The sequence below is a fragment of the Chroicocephalus ridibundus genome, chromosome 6 (genome assembly GCF_963924245.1).
Source record: "Chroicocephalus ridibundus chromosome 6, bChrRid1.1, whole genome shotgun sequence".
NCBI classification, from domain to species: Eukaryota; Metazoa; Chordata; class Aves; order Charadriiformes; family Laridae; genus Chroicocephalus; species Chroicocephalus ridibundus.
The window spans coordinates 61,881,214-61,901,956 of NC_086289.1; the positions used below are offsets into that span (position 1 = coordinate 61,881,214).

General features: G+C 38.0%; 1 protein-coding gene across 6 annotated transcripts in view; it reads left to right on the top strand.

The window, feature by feature from the left end:
* The window catches only part of WDR33 (WD repeat domain 33), a 71,202-nt gene that overhangs the window by 18,356 nt on the left and 32,103 nt on the right, over positions 1 to 20,743 (top strand). For 2 of the 6 annotated variants that reach the window (XM_063338108.1, XM_063338105.1), the window contains exons 3-7: positions 1,620 to 1,688; positions 2,134 to 2,238; positions 2,875 to 2,970; positions 3,458 to 3,609; positions 5,379 to 5,476. In XM_063338108.1, coding sequence (XP_063194178.1) covers positions 1,620 to 1,688; positions 2,134 to 2,238; positions 2,875 to 2,970; positions 3,458 to 3,609; positions 5,379 to 5,476 — 520 coding nt within the window. The other 4 variants (XM_063338102.1, XM_063338104.1, XM_063338106.1 and 1 more) reach the window with 4 other exon arrangements.

A 20,743-nucleotide genomic window follows, 5' to 3' on the forward strand; every position in this document is an offset into this window, starting at 1 on the left:
TTTTACATTCTGTCTTGGAATTCCAGTTTGGAGTACAATTGGCTGCCTTATGTGATGTTCTGACTTTTCAGTGGACATAAAAACTTATTGTAAATAATGTAATTGTTCTTATTTTTCTTTCAAAATAGAAATTTTCATTAAATGGGAAGTAAACTGTTACCTCTTCCTCTCCAAAACCAGGGCACCATAGAAGTATTTTCTCATCATTTTACTAAATAGACTGCAGCTGTGCACTGTGGTCTCTGAAAATCCCTTTCTGTACAGTTAATAGATACAGAAACAACTTTAATGAAGTTTTATATTTCTGTAAAAATGCATATTTGGCTTTCCTGATGGGGTGGTATTAATCTCTTCAGAAATATAATTTTATGGTCAGGATGTACTGTACAAGTACTGGTTATTAGGTCAGAAGCAAGAGAATCAAATCTGTAAATACAGAAATTGTTGGAACCTCAACAGCAACATTGCAAAAACATGATGAAATTAATTCCATCTGCTGTATCCAGTGCTTGTACTCATAGGCGCTAACGACTGGAAGGTTTTCTTAATAGTAGATTTAAATCTATCTTCTGAGATCTGCTTAAAACAACGAATATTTAAAACATATTCTTATATTTCAGGAACGCCCCCAAAAATATTTTATTATAAGTGGACTAATTCTAAAAAAATAATTTTAGTAGTTCAGGACCTTTCTTACTGTGGCAGAAATAAGCACCCTCAATCTTCTGTTTATTAAAACAAAAAAATCAGATCTGTATGTTTTGGATGCCTACCCAAAATTAGGATATACCAGAATTCCATTTCAGTCCCAGCTTCGGTACTACTCAGTTAATTTGATGTGCTTCTATAAAAAATGAGAAAAAAGGCTTATATGTAATTTGCTCTTGGCTTAAGAAATTCTACCAAGCTGTAGTAGTGTACACTGCAAATGTTTTATCTAGAATTTTAGCTTACGTTTCTGATATGTACACAGATACAGATTGGTAAGGTCTACAGCACGAAGCTGAAATAATTTCTTTCCTAATTCATGTAAAGTATTTTTGAAAAGGTTGTGTTTGACAGCTCACAAAATTTCACTAATTGAAGGCATTTTTATCTCTTGGTCTTCTAAGTTTTATCCATTTGGATGCATTGTTACCTTTATGCTTCAGCCGCAGAAGCTTCCTTTCTAGCTCACGTCACTGTGTGGGATTTCGTTTGGAGTTCATCAACACAGCTCCTAACGGTGTAAATGCTTATCCTGAAAGTAAAGCTTTTGAAATGATTGAACGTGCTTCTTGCAGAGTACCTATTAGCCTGGGCAGCAAAGTACCAGTTGTCTTTGTTACGATAATGTGGCTTATTACATAGGACTGCTCCTTTCATATTGTCAAGCCGCAATTTTAAATGAGCTGCTTTAGTCTGATGAAATTAAGACTTAAAACATTCTTGAATCTTTTGCTTGTGCTGTATAAATTCTACAGGTTTCCTGAGACCAAAGTCTTTTAACCAAGTTTTTCTATAATCTTTGGAGTGCTTTGGAATTTCCCAGACAGGCTGTCAACATGTTACTTATTTTCTGTTGGTTAAGAATGAAGTCTAGTGGTGGTATGAACTAGGAGCTGTTTTCTTCTTTCCAGAATAGAGTATGGCAGAGAGACCAGCGAGATATGCGAGCAATCCAGCCTGATGCCGGATATTATAATGATGTAAGTGCCATCTGTCTATTCCCTGAGGAAGTTCTGGGGATAAAATTTGTTCAGAAAATAGGAGGGATTCTGCCCATCAGCTGAGGTTATCTTTTTTTCCATGAGAGGCCTTAAAGATAGGAAGGGTATCTTTGCTCTACATTATCTTGTTCTGTTGGAATCCATGTCCGCAAAGAGAACCTGAAATTGGATAGGCTTTTAATTTTTGTACATAAGAACTCTCATAATTCACTAAGCTTGCAAAGTTGCTCTTGAAGATGCTGGTTCTGGATGTTTGACACAGTAAATCATGCAGAGTTTTGAACATTTCTACAGACTTACTTCTGATAACACCCCTGCAAATGAAAAACTTGCTTTTCCAGAAATAGGTGTTCAGAATGTACGCTTTTCTTTCAGTTTCTGGTTAGAAATGTCATTACTAAATCTTTTGTTTCTTCTCTCATAGTTGGTCCCTCCTATAGGAATGCTGAACAACCCTATGAATGCTGTAACAACAAAATTTGTTCGGACATCTACTAATAAAGTAAAATGCCCAGTGTTTGTTGTCAGGGTGAGTATAGTGTTGGATGTTCTTAGTTGTATTGTCTTAATTTAAATTAGAGTGATATTCTTAACTGAAGAAAGAAACAAGATCACAGTTAAAGCACTTTGAAATTAAACTAGCGTGTAGAATATATGGACTGCTTCTGCATCTAGTCTTTCTGTGGAGGGTTTTAGGAAGTTAAATGGTAAGGTCTGAGTACAAAATAATTCTTGTTATCAGAGTTTGAGGTGCATTTCCCACACACTTTTTTTTTTTCATTTTGGGGGAGCTAATAGATCTTGACTCACAGAAAAAAAGGCACTTTGGTCTCTGTGCTGTTTGACTGGTAGCATGTTTTAACAAATTTTCTGTGATGTCAGTAGTATTGCTTAGTATGGATGCTAGATTCTAGTGCTAGAAATGTGTTGGTGCCAATAAGCTGTTCCTTCTCTACTTTTTTTTTTATTGCTTTTACAGTGGGCTTTGTCTTGTTACAAAAGTCAAAAGCTCTTTGGCACAATTCTGCATTTTTGTCTATCTTGGATTCTCTAAATAGTCTGTTCTGCAGATTCCCTGGAAGAAGCTTATGATTTATTGGGAGGATTGTGAATAAATATTTGAATGTTATATTTGCACAGATTAGTTAATTTTTTTCTTTTGCAGTGGACTCCTGAGGGGAGACGCTTGGTCACTGGGGCATCTAGTGGAGAGTTCACTTTATGGAATGGACTGACTTTCAATTTTGAAACGATATTGCAGGTAAACTCATCAAGATTTCCTTGTATTTCCTTGAGGTCCTGGAGCATGTTTTAGGAACACATCTTCACCCTGCTCATCATGGGTCTGTGGTTTAAGTGTGGTAATTGGAGCCTTAGAGGTCGTTTATTTTTTTTTTTTCATTCTGCTCTGACCCCAGGTCAGACTGTGGCTATAGGCAATTCATTTATTGCTTCTCATTTCATCTCCATATGCTATACTAACTGTCCTTAAGAACATACTATGAGTATTTGTAAAGAAACACTTTGGAAACCAAATGTAAATACTTTTCATCTGTTATTTAGAAGACCATTGTATACAGAGTAAAGGAATTTCTTTTTCCACAATAACATCTTGAATCTAAATAGATCATCATTATTTTCATTTCTTTGTTGCAGCTGTTAGGTAGGAACTTGACTAACTTTTGTGTTTGTGTGGGTCAGATAGTATTTGAACATGTTTGCTAGAAGTTTTGTTTCTGAATTTACAGGCTCACGACAGCCCTGTAAGGGCTATGACTTGGTCACACAATGATATGTGGATGCTGACAGCAGACCACGGGGGATATGTGAAATACTGGCAGTCCAACATGAACAACGTCAAGATGTTCCAGGCACATAAGGAGGCGATTAGAGAGGCCAGGTTTATACACAATATACCATTTTCTGTAGTACCTATTGCCATGATTAGACTGTTCTCTAAGTGTATTCTGGGTGCAGAAATGCATGGGTTCTGTCAGATTCTGGGAAACTTCCTGCACCACATAAACACAATATTTTCTTTTGTTTCCACATTCTCACCGTTTTGCTGGCACCTTTCTGAACTAGTATTGTCCCAGTATCTGCCTCTGCAATATGTTAGAGATGTATTTGTCTGCCGCATTTTGCACTGGTATTCTTTTCATTTTTATATGGTGACGATGTGTATCAGTTATTCCTTTTTATACGCACTGTGTAAGACGACAATTTCATTCCAAATAAAGAATTCAGTCTTTAATAATCCAACTGAATAAAATATAAAGCCTTCAGAAATAAAACACCTGCATAGTTCTCACAAAATAATAAAACACTAAATAAAGTGAAGAACTGCTTGGCCTGGTGAAGCCAAGACTTCCAGTAATACTAAATACCCACGCAGACTGCCACATACAGAAGTCTAATGTTAATACTGAATGGGTTCATCAAGCTTGAAACTGTAAGCAAGCCATTGAAAAGAAGACTATAGGATATTCTCCTGGTTCAGTGTTGATGCCTCAGTTGTGCAAATGTCTATTTATATAAAAAATGGAACCTAAAGCGATACTATCAGTAAGATGTAAATGAAGGATGTTTCTAAAGCAAACCTGCACTTAATCTTTAGTAAGATATGGAAATGTTTTTAAAGTAAGCCTGAAGAGAAGCTGCAGATCCAAAATGAAGCTAAAGCAGTGTTTCTTCGGGTTCAGGTGCTGGCCCTTGGCGATAATGGTTCACTGCCACAAAACCACTTTCCACTGAAGTCACCATTTTTCTTTGATAGGGTGCAGCATTTTCTGCCAGAGTTTGGTTATCAGAAGTACTTACATTGGATTCAGTTACAGTCTGACTATCATGGCCATACACTGAATTTCTCTACTGTTTTAAGCCCTTTCCTGATCATAAAGATCTAGGATTTCACGAGGGCGCCCTCATGGTCTTTCGCTGCACCAGAAAGGAAGTGAGTGCCTGTCAGTTGCTGGAGGTGTTCCCTAATCATGTGGCTAAATAACTCCTTGCTTTTCCAGTGACTTCCATCAAGTGATATTGACTGCTCAGTCTTGAAGCTTCTTCTGTCTCTGTAGGATTCTTTTCATGGTGTTGATGGAGTGTAAAAAGAGTGATTTTTTTCCAAATTACTTTTACAATAAGTGGTACACTTGTTTTATATACAATTTTTTCCACAGTTAATCCAACTAGCGTTTTCCTGTGACCAGCTTTCCCTTATTTTTGCTTCTCTGCTGCAAAGCACGTGTGGCTGAAGAGGAGTTTTTTCCTAAGAACTGTTCTCCTGTCCTTCTACACAGTGTCACTTACTTACGGTATTACCAAACATGAAAATATAGGGTGACAGTTACCAAATCCTATTGATGTTGCTTCTCATCCTGCAGAGAAGGCGCTACCGTGTGTGGTCATAAGTAGGAAGGTGCTAAGAATAAATTCTGGATTTTTTTTCCTCATTTGACAGGGGACTGCAATGCGATAGTAATACTGTGCTAAATTCATGTCTTGTGATGAAGTGTCATTTGGCAGGCACTATATTCACTTAAAAGTCCCTATGTTCAAATGCATCCTTCAGTGTATAACACATTACAGTATAATTTGCCCTGTCTGAGAAGCATAGATAATCTGTTAAATGCTGACTTCTTTCCCCTGCTGTGTGTCTTCATGTAACAGTTTCTCACCCACGGATAATAAATTTGCTACATGCTCTGACGACGGCACTGTTAGAATCTGGGACTTTCTACGTTGCCATGAGGAGAGAATTCTTCGAGGTATGTGTACCAAAAGTACTGATTGGGGTATTTCAGGAGGGGGAAAACCTTTTTTTTAACTAGGTGTTCACAATAGAGAAGTACCCGCTTGTCTACATTTTTGTATTACATCCCTGTCTTAAATCCTCCAAACAAGTTTTTGTTTGGCTGCTGCTACAGGTGCCTTCTAATACTCAGATAGGCTGCAGTTCACAATGGCATTACTCTGTTTACTGTCCCCATAAGGTCTAAGCAATGGAGGTGGATACAAGGACATTATTTCTACTGCTAATGTTGGTAGAAGCAGCTGTTTCTGGGTCAGGAATACATTTATCTTTCTCCAAAGCTTAATCTTTGTGACCGCTTTTACTTCCCAACATCCATCTTCATGCAGAGGATTCCATTCTTTTCATGGGAGTGCCTTCCATTCTGATTTCTTCAGAGGCAAGGTAGTTACTTTTTCTCAGTCCTTAGGAGGAGAGCATTTAGGTAGAGAAAGCAAGTAAATTTTGATCACATCATGCATAGCACATGCAAATAATCCTAGCTTTGGTTCAATAGTTTTCTGTCCACCATCTGTGTATGCTAATTTCTGGTGCCTTTCCATGGTCTTGTTGAGCTTTCTCCTTCTCTTGTTGCAATCTTACTGAGCAATAACAGTAGCTTCTGACAACTGTTCCTTTCTTGCCGAAGATGTCAAAGGTACATAATTTAATAGGAGAATGTATTAAAGACTGCCATGAGATTGGGGGTTGTAGGCATGCACATAAACTGAAAAGAAGCTATGCAATAAAACGATGGAATTTCAGTTTTAGGTGCGTGGGCTTGTTCAGTGCTTTCCTAAACTTGAGGATTTCCCTTTTTTCAAATCATGCTTCCAACTTGGACCTGCATTATGTATTTTCTGAAGTAGAGCTCTCCCTGTTTCTCTTGACTCTTAAGCTCTCTTGCTTTTCTAATGCATTACTATTAAACACCGCTACTTTGAAAAGGCACTGGGCTCCAGCAGTTCTGGCGATAATGATATTCTAACAGAATCTGTGCATAGACACTATGGTAGCTGTGTTCTTTGCAGGAGCTGGCAAGTGAATTTCTAGGCCATGTCATTTACACCCGTTATTCTGGAAGGACCCAAACAGATTTAGGGCTGTTTTGCTTCATGCTTTACAAAAGAAATTCTGCACTAAACACATTCTGTGCCCTCCTCCACGTTTGTGCTAACTACTCCTTTAAACTGTGTGCAGGAAACGGGGATTGCCTCCCTGCAGAGTTGTCAAGATTATAAAAATCCCTCCGGTTCTTCTACATTCTTTTACCATTCTGCATAAAGTAGGAGGAATAAAGCATTTAGTTTAGGTCATAAAGAACAGAACTTGCATTACGTTTCCTTCTGTTAACTTGCGTACTTGAACATTGTGATAATGGCTATAGCTTAAATAGAATTCTGCTTTAATTTCTTATAGTTTATACATCTTAATATACACTTTTTAGTTTGCAGAATAGCTCTGTAAAGAATATCTTTACTTCTGCTTATATAAGGTACCCATAATACCCTTCGTCTTCTGTCTAAGTTGGAATTATTTTGAAAACTTTGCATATATGGATAGGATTGGACAGGGTAGATTATTCTGCATTTCTGCTGTCAGATAAGAAAAAAAAATAAAAATAAAACAACAAAAACCCGAAAACAAAACAAAAAACCAAACCCCACCACCAAAAAAAATCCCCCACAACAAAACCAAAACAATACCCAAAGCCCCGAGCGTTGGGGGTGGGAGGATGTTTCTGCAAAACATGCAAGTTTGATTTGGTTGTGGTCCCTAGCACTATGTTTAAATATGGTCAGAAGACGTATTTGAAAGAGCTGTATGGTAACACTTAGGTAGCTTTCTTGGTGGAAGATACAAGCTTTCATTTTGTTATTTGGAGTTTAGATCTTACGGCTTTAGGAAAATGATCTTCAGCTTTTTGCTTCTCCACATGCATTCTGCTTTTCTGTGTTTAGGAGTGTGGCCTGTAAAACTTCGCTTAATACAGCCTTCAAAACGTGTAAATATTCATGCCATTGCCGTTCCAAAGTTAATGATCTGTAAATTAAAATGCTGGTGGCATTTCATTAAAAATATACTTCATTATGTACAAAAAGTGTTCGGATCAAATACCATGCTAAGGAATGTTTTTTATTTCCTACTTTCACAAACCGTGCTTCGGCTCTTCTGGTTAATATTTGGTGCTGTGCAGTTGAAGGGATTCTACAGTGTAGCCTAAGACCCTTGTTTCATTTAGTGTGTTTCATGGTATTCTTCAGGTATTCTTCAGGTTATCACACTGAATTATAAAAATCAAGTGAAACTCCATTTACAGTCAGATGTGTTCATAAAAAAGATTATCTCTCACGGGGATACAATATCAAGATATCATTATTCCTACTTTTTCAGTAACAAATTAAGGAATATATTTTTAGAAAAAAACTTGAGAACTTTCGTGCTCAGGGATGCTTTTAAAGCAATTCTATAAAGAGCATTAAAGATAGCGAGATAATTCTATAAAGATAGCGACAAAATTCTATAGACTCGTTACAGATGCTTTTGTTTATACTGGAATGAACGAATATAACTTATTTCTATTATTTGATTAAATGGTTCCCTTTACATGAAACTGATCTGAAGGAACCATTCTAGTCTCACCTTTCCAAGGGAATTGGAAAAACAAATTGGAAGTGGTAACATAGGACTTCTTCAGGTTTTGCTGGAGTTTTTTCAGCTGTCTACAGTAAGCTACAACATTTCTTCAGTAGTTAAAGCCACGAATAAGTGGGCCGCATGAGAAATACTTATTAACTGTGCCTAGCTTCCTTTTAATTTGTCAAAATGAAAATAAACAGGACACCCTGTTTTGTTCTTTGTACATAATGCCAGAAGTTCTGGATCTTTTTTTCTTCAATCTGGCTCAGAGCCCCTTTGTTTTTCACTGATTTATGTTATTTTGCTGCTGCTCTACTGTCGTGACTTGCCAGGGCGTAGCAGGTGGAGTTTGGGTGTTTTGTTAGTAGTATGTGCAAATTTAGCGGGCTCCTTTTTAATATCATAAAGAAATAAATAGGAATTAAAATATTCCCAATTTCTAGGGGATTCATCTTTAAGTAATTAATTTTCAAGTGGATTATCTTGGAAGAAGTTGAAGGTGGGGGAAGCAGCATTGTCATCGTCACTTATTTGCTGGCTTCCCCTCAGCTCGATTACTGTCTGTCTCTTCTCTTGCAGTAAAGGTGCTGTACTCCTAATGCTGCACTGGTAGTTTTTACCTGTGTTAAATCTGGAATGTTACCATCTTGGTGATGATAACAAGTACAGTTTGGTGCACTTGCTAAAATCCACTCGTAGTAATCGGTGTTAAAATAAAAGTTTTTGGTGTTTGTTTTTTTTTTTTTTAAATAACAAGACATGAAGAACAATCTATAGCATAGCAATATGTTGTTTTCATGTCAATAATCTGTTACTCTAAAAGGCGTTTCCAGTAATGGCATTCGTAACAGAACACTACCAGGTCTTTAGTCTAAACAGTTGTAGTGCAGCTAATGCCAGGACTCATGTAAACAGTCCCCATTTCTATAAGTATATACACACTGATAACTTTTAATAATGCTAACTGCATCTAGTGAAAAAATGTATGCAATAAACACTTGATGTTGCCTTATTTCTATTGAGAAATTAATGCTACCGATGATTTGACTAGTGGCTGTGAGTCTTTTGGTTTTGGTTCCGTGCTAATTTATCTCGTGAGAACATTTTGAGTAGGTCATTTGTAAACACGTGATTCCTTAATTATTCCCAGCATGAAATCATGGCTTAGGAGGCTACAAACACATTTCAGTGTTCTCAGCTCCATTGACCGTCCTTGTCTTTCCTTTCACAGTCACATGCACAAAATCCAGCAGAAACGTGTGCCTAGGAGGACTGTAAGGTTTTCATTTTGAAGTCTACATGAGCTGTATGTTCACAGGATTTCAGGTTGCCTGGCTTAAACAGGTCTCCTGGGGAGAATGACTCTACCCATCTCTCTGAAGGATGGTAGCTCAGGATTTGATAAGATATTTTGTAGATAAGTTTTTCTATTTGCTGGCTGTGAAGCAAGTAATACACTAAATGATCTTCCAGCCAACATGGTATATTTGGCAAAAGACCTTTCTTATCCTAATTTGAACAATTAAAAGCAATCGTGATTCCTTTACATTCTGTCCGGATTTAAAATTTGCAATTTGTAGCGCCATGTAATTTCTTACTAGTACGTGATTTACTCTAAGGAAGGTCTTTTGCCTGTCTTTAATAACATTGTTCTGCGTGGAGTTTCCTATTCAGGCCTAACACCAGCGCAAAACCCCATCACCTATAAAATAACATGTACATGTGTACGTGCATGCAGAAGTCACAGCAATCACATAAACTTATTTTTTTTGTCTGCTCACAAGTTCTGAAAAAGTGTCTCCACAGCTAGTCATACTGAAATAACTGGAGAATTTTTTCTTTCTTTCTTCCTTCCTTCTACTCCGTTTCTGGATCTTCATCAGCAAATAAAATACCACGAAGCGTCTTAGTTGTTTTAATCTATTGTATGGTTTGAACACTCTGCACTTTTTGCATGAAAGTGAAGGATCTCTTCAAAGTTTTTGATATCCACTTCCTCAGTCAAATTGCAAATCCTGTACTTTAATTCAGAGATAATGCGTTCAGTAGTTAAAAGGATCCTGAGAACCAGAACTAACCATAACTACATCTTCAGTTTGGTCCTTGGCTTTTAAACATAGACTTGTAGCTAGCTCGTATCCTTTGAAGAAGGTAGCTTCTAGAACTGTTACCTTTTCCTGGAATGTAACTGAAATCTACGTTGGATAATGTAAAAGGAAGAAAATTCCTGGTGGTGCTGTTTCCATCTTTCTTCCCTTTAGGTGAGGTTTTTCTATTGTTTAGCTTGTCTCAGTAGGGAGAGAAAATCCAGCAAATTCAAGAAGTGTGTATACGTTGATACTGTAAAGAGTAGGTTTCTCTTAAGGAGATGTAGTGTTTAAACCTTCAGTATTTTGTGGGGGCTTGCTGCTTCATGCTGTTAGGATTTCAGGTATATCTGATATGTCTTTTAGTCTGCTGATGCATCCCTACATGAATGAATATTAGAAGGATTTTTCCTCAGAACAAAAACCCAAGGTGAAATGAGACCTGGCTGATGTGGGCACCAACCTTATCAATCTAGAGCAGGCAAGTCCTCGAATTTTTGAACTTAAAAAAGATGAGCTGTTTTTGAGATGCTAGTATTGAATCCCTTAAATACCTTTGTCGGTACATTTTAGTGTGGCAGCTTATGTTACAGGTCTCTGATCTTCATGAATCTTCATTGCCAAAGCAAAATTTGGCATGAGAGAGAGGGCTAAGCTGCAGCTGAGTCTTTTGAGGTACAGTTACGCTCTGAATGGCTGTGCATCAAACTTTTCATGTGTTTTAGACACAAGAAATGTCAGGGAACTCACCCACTGGGACGTTAATAGTGAATCTATGAGGGTTTTTTTTTCCTTCACAGTTCGGGTCGCTTGCACAACTGGTGATGCAGGAGCACTTTTATTCTGCTGTATGCATTGCACCAGCCCTCATGCTGCTGCTTTGGGGTTGCATTGCCTTTGTGAGATTAAGAGTTAGGAATACTGTGTAGTTTCTGGCTTCATAAATGCAAAATACACTTTCCTAGTATCTTTCTCTACACTTTTTGCAGAGTTAAGTGACACCAAGGACTTGGAGAGTGAATACATATACACCTTCCTGAGCTCATAGGTCACCTCAGGCACTGCTGCTTGCTAGGGCAATGGGTATAACCTACGCTAGGTGGGAGGAATCCAGTCTCTTCTTGCTTGAGACTGGTAATGTTCAGGTGTTGTCTAGCAGCTTGGTTTTATTCCTGAATATGACCTTCAGGGCTACAGCATCTTGGTTTTCTCTATATAGGAAACTTTATTAGAGGTAGACTTGTTAAAATACCCAGTTCTGATTGTGTGAAATGTAAAAATCCATCTGAGAGTTGAGAAAGAAGCTTCCTGATGTGTTGATTTTATATAAGCTTCTATCTGTGAAATGTTACGGATTGGACAAAAATTTTATTTCGATCAACTGTACTTGAGGTCCCTGCTTTCTGTGATTAAAAGTTGGTGATTAGAAGGTAGCTTCATGATGCCTTTGCTCTGCTCCCTAAAACAATGCCCGGAGAATTAGAGGGTATTGAAGACTGCTCTTAGAGCTGGTTGCATCTGATATGCCTAAAAGCATTTGGTTTATATTGCAGTTGAAGTACAACGTAAGTCTTACAGTTCTGATTCTCATCCAGAATCTAGTGTTTTTGAAAATCCTGAAAAGTTAATAACTAAGAATATATAGCATTCTTAAAGAATGAATGAAAGAGATCATGAGAGATCAGCCATGCTGTCATACTATAAAAAAAATTGTACTGGATGCTTCTGTCAGTGCTTTTCATGAGACAAGAGTAAAGAGGCTCTTAGTGCAAGAATGAGGTTATTTCAGATTGAACTTTGAAATCTCTCCCTCCCTGAAAATTACCTTGAAGCTGAAATTATCTGATCTCTCACATTGAGTCTGAGGGCAAATTTTACACGATAAGGCTGATACTTGTAATAACTATGTTTTGTTAAGCTTGGAAGAATATTGAGACACCCTAGTGTTTCACAGGACAGTCCTTAGTGCTGCTGAAATACATGTTACTTCCTTAAGAAACGTTATGACCATTATGCATCATGAGGATTTCTTGCATCTTCTTCCTTTTGTGTGGTTGATAATTGCAAGGGGTAGATAAATACTGAAGAAACCTTCTTTTTTACCGTTTGTTAGCCTAAATACTTCAGTGGAGAGAACTTTGCTGTCATCTGTTGTGACTACATACAGAAGTAAACATAATACGGCATGATACTCTGCATAGTGGTCAGGATTTCGGCTAAAGTGAGAATTGTTGATGCAGCAGTGAGCTTTGTCCTCAAGCCCCGCTCATGGTCGTTGAGAAGGAAAAACACTATTTTAAGTGGATTACATTGATACTAATGAAGAAAGTCCCGAACTACAGAGGCATTTAAATACTGATGCGAAGCTGATCCCGGTGTTTCTTTCTTGGCACAAGTGTAATTATTGAAAAGGGTGCAGGCTGTATGCATTAAGGATGGTGGCTTCCTGGTAGCTACTCACCAGTATTTGTCATATCAAAGCTTCTCAACAGAAATAAAATCATCTGAGGTTAGTCTTGTGCAAGTTACATTGGTGACTCATCTTCTCTGATAAAATCCTGTGCAGATAAAGACTCAGAATTGGGCACTTCCTTTATTTTTGTTATAGACTCCTTCATCTGACATACCATTTCCTACTAGAGTGTAATTACAGAAACATGCTATTACAGAATAAATAGAAGTCTTAAAAAAACCCAAACAAACAAAACAACAAAACAAAAACCATAATTCCCTGGTGAAAATAATCCATCTGTCCTTAGAAACTTTCCTTGCAGGCTTCTTGACTCCACTTTTCTTTTGCGTGTGGATTAAACAGACCACTCTTTTCTTTTTTTTTTTTTTCCTTTTCATATCCTGTAGTTACTGTACTAAAAGCTTTTGTGCATCTAGGTAAGCACTGACTCTGCAAAGCATCAGATGTTTTCTTTTGCATCGTGTCAATTCTGCATACTCAGACTATTTCCCATTGCAGTGCATTTGGCTCTGAGTGATGTTCTGGCTTTAGTAGTGAAACACTTTGCATCGTTTTATCATATGAATAACATCGCAGTTCTCATACTTCAGATGACACGTCCATGTGGACAGCCAGGCACTGGGCGATGGGGAGATAGTTTGCAAATATTTTCCCTAAAATATGGTGGTATTTTTTTCTCTCTTCCTTACCTGCCTGGCCTTACATTCTCATGAGAAAGCTAGTCTTGCTCCTAACACCTTGAGTTTGTAGGAAGACACAGAGTCTAAAGAGATACTGGGGAGTCTGCTGAAATGGGATCGTATAGCAGGAGAAAGGGATGAATAAGGATTATGAAAAACAATTGGGTGAAAGGTGGCTGCAAAGGAGGATAGCAAATGGGAGGAAAGTGCGGAGGCTGTGTCAGTATGAAAAAATAACACAACAGCTGGTGTAATGATTGAGAAAAGACAGTGGCAGTGTGAGCCGGAAGATAAGAATAGAAGCTAAGGGAAGCGATGCTCCTGGCATCGTGGGCAGAAATCAGGGCAGAGGCAGTTGCCGGAGCAGCCAGAGAAGAGGGTGGGTTTTTATGGCTGAATGACACACTGAGACACAAGCAGATGGTACATAATGTACTGTGAGTCTGTGTGTATATATACTGCAGTGTGTGTGTGGAAATGTCTAATAATAGTACCCGTATACATACACTTTTTTTTCCCCCTAATCTCTCTGAGAGTCATGACACAGAACATAAAATTTAAGAGACTCCAGTTGATGGGTTTGAGTAGAGTTAGGAACACGTTCTGTATCCATTCGGAAGATGAGTGTGGAGCACTATTTTAGTGAGTGAACGATACCATCATTCCTACTGTAACTAGGAGAAAGCTGTCTGTACCACTTGATTAAAACTCCTTATGTTTTTTACTAGTCCCTAAGAAGTAATGTGGATCTCTTCTCTTCCCCTCTTTTGTCCATTTAATAACTCTAAAATGGAAATATCCAATAGTTGCTCTTCAGACCTAAAGCCAGCTCTGCATTGTGTCAGTTGAGAATATAATCAAGGCACATACATGCTGCGTGCTTCCGCAAAAAGCGGTTGATTAGATTAAGCATGCAAACATGTAATCAACATTAATTTTAAAAGTACAGTGCCAGAACTTTCCGAGTGACTGAGATTCATTTCACAGTGAAAATACACACTGTCATTTAATTTTGCGACAGATAAAGGCTTTTTGTTGAAAACAAAACCCTTCTCAAGGGAAGACATTTTGATTTTTATTGTGGAAAGTATACATGTGTACTGCAGGTAAAGTAACTGTCTTGGAAGTTTCATAAATTCATGTTTAGAGAGAAAGGTATTTTTACAGGTGTTGTGGAAAAAAAAATAATATGATAGGGCTGTTAAGTGTCTCAGCTTCAAGGAAGCAGAGCTGTAAGCATCAGAAGTACAGCTGTATAGGAGAAAACTACATTTCAAAAGATTCTTCCCTTATAAAAAGTTTCACAGACTAAGTTTAACATTTCTTCCAGACAGTTTGGATTACTACTAGTAATTATTATCTCAATGGAAGCATTTGATATTTCTAGTTCTGCAAGACACTATTTTAATACACTACACAATCCCTCAAGTTCTCGCTTGCATTCAATTTAAAGCACTAGTTATGTATATTTTTTTTTAAATGCAGTATCTCTTTAGTATTTGTCATATTATGTATAAATTGATTTTGTAGGTAGGTAGAACCATTCCAGATATAACTACAACCACGTAAAGAAGTAGTTGTTTCACTTCAGTATGATTTTTCTGGTGCAGACAAGGCAAGGACAGCAAGTATGTTGCATATATTGTCTTTGAAGATGGAAAGTTCTCTTTAACTGGTTTTGACCCTTCATAGAAATTGTGTGTGTGCCTTTTTGCTCACCAAAATAAGCTTTTAAGGGGAACTTCTCATGGCTAAGTATGAGCCTGGGCTGAAAAACTGGAAGCTAACTGTAACAGGACTAGAATAGGTGCTTCTACCAAGTACCCAAGATCTCAGAGAGTAAACTTAGAATTCCTGTTCAAAAAAGCTGAGGAATGTGTTCCCTTGGCTGCTTTAAGTTGGGAAAAACGGTATCTTTTAGTAAAAAGCCAACCCAGCTTTCTGGTGTGTGCTGACAAATGCGTATTTTCTACCATATCTGCAGTGGCTTTTTCTTTTGCCTTTTCATTTAGAATGATGGACCGTGAACATACTTTAAATGTTATATTAAAATCTTAATTTTTAAACTTACATAACTTTAAAAAAAGCTTCCTCTAAAAAGAGTCATAACACCTGGTAAATCAGGAGCTTAACTGTAGCTATTTTAGCCATCAAACAAAGAGTAGGATGAGATGATGACAAAATGTAGCTCAGGACCCAGTCTATTATTACTATTATTATGTGTTAGGGAAAATCAAGTCTAAATATTTATACAGTACTTCTACATTGGAACTTCCATTTATAGTTGACTGCTTTCTTGTCCATCTGTTAAAGATTTAAGGAAGGAGTAGCTCTGATAAGTATTTGCTGTCCTTAGACTGCGAATTTGCATAGCAAGACTTCAGCACTCTTCCTTGCTTAACACAAGGCCTGATGCTCATTGAGACCTATTTTTCATCAAAAGTTGAGTTTCTTCCTGTCTTTATAAATGATCAGTCCGCTTAAAGATTAAAATAATCCGAGTAACTTCTTTCAGCTCAATGAAGAGCTTAATCCATGAGCCCCTCGGCCCATTCTGTGGTAGAAAGTTGTCCTGAGATGGGGCACAGAGTTTCGGATGAAAGGGAAGCATTTTCCTTTGAAACGAGAATTTTCATGATTCCTTAATATTTGGAGATACATAGTACCAGTTGATGTATAAACGGTACTCACAGGTAAGTGATTTCCCGCTTAAGTACAAGTCTAATGGGAATCCCCAGAAGTTTGATTTCAGACTCATTTGATGTTCCAGGTATGTTTCAGTTAGAAAAATAAGTATGACAGTAAAGTTAACAGTTCTAAAAAGAAAAATATTTTAGTTTATCTCCTTCTCTAGTCCAGTGGAAAATTTAAAATGCCATTTTGATTGGGAAGACGGAGGGTCTTATTTTCAGGTTTTTTTATTTTCTTAGCCGTTCTCCTGCTAGTGCGGTAGAGCAGTGTGGGAGTTTTGCTTAATATCAGATATTGTGCAGTCTCTGTCCTTGGCGGGTTTCAAAATAAAACCGGATAAACCCGTGAGCAGCCTGGTCTGACCCAGTGGCTTTGAGCTGGAGGTTGAACAGAAGAGTCCTGAGGTTCCTTCCGACCTGACTTAACCTGTGGTTTTGTCCCAAATTCCCCTGTTTTGCCAAAGGGGAGACAAAGGACGAAAAAATCCTGGTGATTTAATTTTTAGTTACCTTCAGCTGTACACCAGCATATGTGACATAAGGAACTGACGTTCAAAAAGACTGTGTCAAAAATTCATTATTTTTTTTAGTTTGTTTTTCTTCCAGCATTTAACATGCCTGAGGAAATGCATGCTATCCATGTTTAGTGGAACTTCATCCAGAGATGATAGATGTTTGATCATTCCATAGTGATTAATAGTTTGTTCAACTTAATCATTCCTGAAGTTTAAGTATTGCTTAGAGCCCTCCTACAAGCAATGAAAATTTGTTGTAAATAAGGTGGAAGATGTGATAGCGTGCTGTCAGCGTCTTCGGAGCTCCTTCCAATTATGGAATAACTGAGGTAAAACAATATCTAAAGACATAAAAATATACATATATCTGCAATTGTTATATATGCATATGTAATTTTAGTCCATTTCTGTAAGTACACAGCCTCTTTAATGGTACCCAGTGGAATATTTTATGGACCTAATGTTAGTTTGCTGCTTTCTTGTTTGTTTCAAAATTATGCAGTCCTGAAATAGAGTGTGCGGGCAGTGTTGTAAAGCTCTAAAGCACGCACACAATTTAAATAGATTGGAAATACTTGTTCTAAAATAAAAAAGTAATTTAGGTAACTGCTTTACTCCCTAAACTGAAGCAGCCTCGGTTTGCCCATCTGCTTTGCCATTACTGTTCTCTAAGGTGCATTTCTTTAGGTCATGTTTCTCCAAAGCTGCCATGAGGAGACCCGGTGTGGTTGTAAACATTGGCCTTTTTTTCTGAATGAAATGAGTATTAAGAGTTCGTTTGTGGGGGTTTTTTTTGTTTCTTTTTTTCAAGCAAAAGCTGGTCTGTGTTGTTGATGCCCACACCTATCCCAGGTCTTGACTGACTTTTGTGTCTAAAACCAAATTATTTAATTAAGTTTCAAGTTTAAGCATATTAACAGAAGACTGCACAATATTAAATATAAGTTTGATACTGCAATTATCTTAAAGTTAAAAAAAAGAAAAAATCAGAAGTTGCTTTCTCTTGAAATGTGCTACTTTTCAAGCACTTGAAAAGTCCAAGCCACGTTTGTTCTGGTGTTTCTACTACAGGTGAGTTTAGGAAGGAATCACAACACATTTCACAGTCTGTAGACAGAATTCCCCCTTCTGAATTGCAGTTAATCAGTAGCAAGGGAGAGTCGCATGCGGCAGACGCTGCCTGGCCGGCTATCAGCCGTGCTGTGTATAGCGTGGTTACAGGAGCTCCAGGCTGGTAGCGGGAGGTCTCGATTTTCTCAAGGCTGTGCGGGTCTGCAGCTCGGCATGCCGCCTGGGCCAGGAGAACCCTGCCTTTTCTTTATTTCCTTCTGCTCTTTCTTACCCATGCATAGCTCCTAGGCTTAAAGAAGGTTTTTGATTAGACCAGCTGATTTAGTTAGAAAAAAGGGTTGGGATTTTTTGTTTTGTTTTTTTAAAAGCCACACCAGCCAATCTTAAGGACGCAAACTTGCTTGTTTTAGGTCAGCTGGTACGCTTGGATAGTAAGATTTCGTTTCCCTACAGATCTTGCTTTGTGCTCTTAAATCCTTCAGACAGTTCCCTAGCAGGAACTCCACCTGCTTCAAATGAATTTCTAAGGAGTTTTCTCTTTGGCAATGCACATATTCTCAAAATCATTATTCTCTTGGCTAGTTTTCTGAATCTAGTGATTAGGAATACTGATAATATTGACGAACATGGATTTCTGCGGACCGCCGTTCTCCTTTTGGAAGTCCCTGTTCTTCAGAGACTTGACAAGTAAGCGTATGGTATTAAGACTAGGAACATAAAAAGCTAAATTCACTTAGACAATTCTTTTACTGTATTAAATTGATTTATACTCTGCAGTTGTATTCTGGAGATCTTTGAGCAAAGGTAGGTTCTCTCTTTCACGCTCTCCCCAGCTTATCAGGAGTATTCTTTGCTTCCAAAGGAATGTGGGGGGGAAATGATCATTCCAATCACCTACATAAAGCATGTGAGACTTGTCATTTCTGTAGTATGTATGGCTTTTGCTGACAAAACAGGACTTTTATAAAAATGCAACCAGAAATTTTAATGCTAGCATTAAACTTTAGAATTTCTGTGCTCACACGATAAAGCTGGAATGGTGGAGGCTTTAAATAGCAGGTGCAGTCTTGCCAGCCATTTTTGTAGAGGTGTAACTGCTGCTTCCTGTCTGGAAAAAGAAAAAAATACCCTGCTTGCTCAGAGGCTTCTTCACATGCTGCGTGCTTCACGGAATTCTGCAAGGAATATCCACTCTTTCTGCTCAGGAGCACTTCCTATGTACGTTTCAGTCTGCGATTTCACCATGAGGATGTCTGTTCCTAGTAAGTTTGGATGCGGAAGTCCTGGCACTGGAACCTGTCTGTGTTCTGCACGATGGTTGCAGTTGCTTTAGTTTCTGCAGAGCTGTCGCATCAGGTATCACCACTGCAACACGTCGCACGCCATAGCACTTCACTGAAATTCTAAATAATGGGGTTTTATCCCACAGAGACTATTTACTAGAAATACCAGAAGTTGTCGTTAACCCATTGCAAAACATTTTATTGACCAAATTAGTAACTTTCCTTCCAATAGAATGCTGGTATTTAAATAACTTAAATTTTTAACTTCTGCTTTCGCAAGACACCAAAATGCAAGTAAGGAATAGGCGTGAGACAGGTTTTTCTGAAAAATACCTGGAAGGATTTGTTAAAGCAGCAATCATCACAAGTATCTAGCAAAGGTAGTTTAGTAGTGATACTTGAACAACTTGGGGAACGTTAATTAGAATTTAATTTTGCTTTTAATTTGAAGCACCATATTAAAAATCTTAGAAATCAGTGCTGCATTTACTAGATGTGAAGAATATCAGAATGTTTTTCCTGGCGTGTCTCCTCTTTGCCATCCTTTCACAGAAAGGGGGACGGGAGCTTAGGAGTGAAAAGTGAATTAATTTTTCAGTGTATTGCAGTCTGTGGCTCTTTGATGCCAGTGACTGTGAGTTGGACATCCGCATGGTAGCAACTGGTAACCCTGCTGATTTGGGTAACGAGTTCTACTGACCAGATGTTGTGTGATAATTCCAGTTCCAATCAGTCTGAATAATTATCCGGTAGCGAAAGGTGGTAAATTGAATTAATCTTCTAGAAAATCTCTCTGTCACAAAAAAAAAAGAGCTTTTCTTCATTCAGTCAACAGTAGAAAAGACTTTTTCATAAAGCTGTATGATAGATAGATCAGGCTTTTATTTAAAGACTACTATAACTTTAGAAAAAGTTTACTTGTTTGTACTCGCTAGCAGGAATAACGGGCTTTGCTGCGTGTTTTGCCAGCGACTGTATCCATCACGCATAGCGCATCTCTCTGTAGACGCCGTGTAAAAGGACTTAAAACCCCCGTGTTTTTCTTTTCCGTGAAATACGCGCTGATGCAAAGGCACAGCCGGCCTCATTGATGTGCCGTCTCGAGGAGGTCAGGGCACTGCTGATGGGGAGTACAAGCGATTAACGCTCCGATAGACGAAGAACCCGTTGTTCTTAAAACCAGGTTGCTGTCAGCCCGCTGTGCCTCTTCCTCCGACGTAGCGCTCATTGTCGCGGTTGAGCACGTCCATGACATGTTGACGCTTGTAAAACTGCATCTCCTAGCAGCAGGTAATTCACAGGGGAATATGTACTCCAAAAAGAGAGACCAGTCTAATGAAGGTGTATTCTGTGTACCAAAGCAATAACTGTATTTTAACTTGCACTGAAAATAAACTGTTGACATGGGATTATACCTGTTAAAGCTTCCTTTTTTTTTTTTTTGTTACCTTCTTAAGGTTAAAAATGCACTTTGCTCCCAAATACAGGGCTGCTGTTTTAACAAAAATATTACAAATTAAAATGTAAATTTGGCCAAGCTGTTATCTTGCATCATTCTGCCAAGAAATGTATTTCTGTTTTTTTAGTTTCCTCGGTGGTTGCTTGGGTAGCAATGGCATGCTCTTACATAGCCTTTTCTGAAACAGAAATGATGCCATCGTCTTTCATGGAAGTCATCTTTTTTTGGTCTCTGTTTCCGTTACTATTTGAATGAGACTACGTGTGAGGATTTACCTGTGCAAGTCAAGAGGGGACTTTACTACCTCTCCCATGGTCACTGACTCAATTTATCAGTAATTTTATTT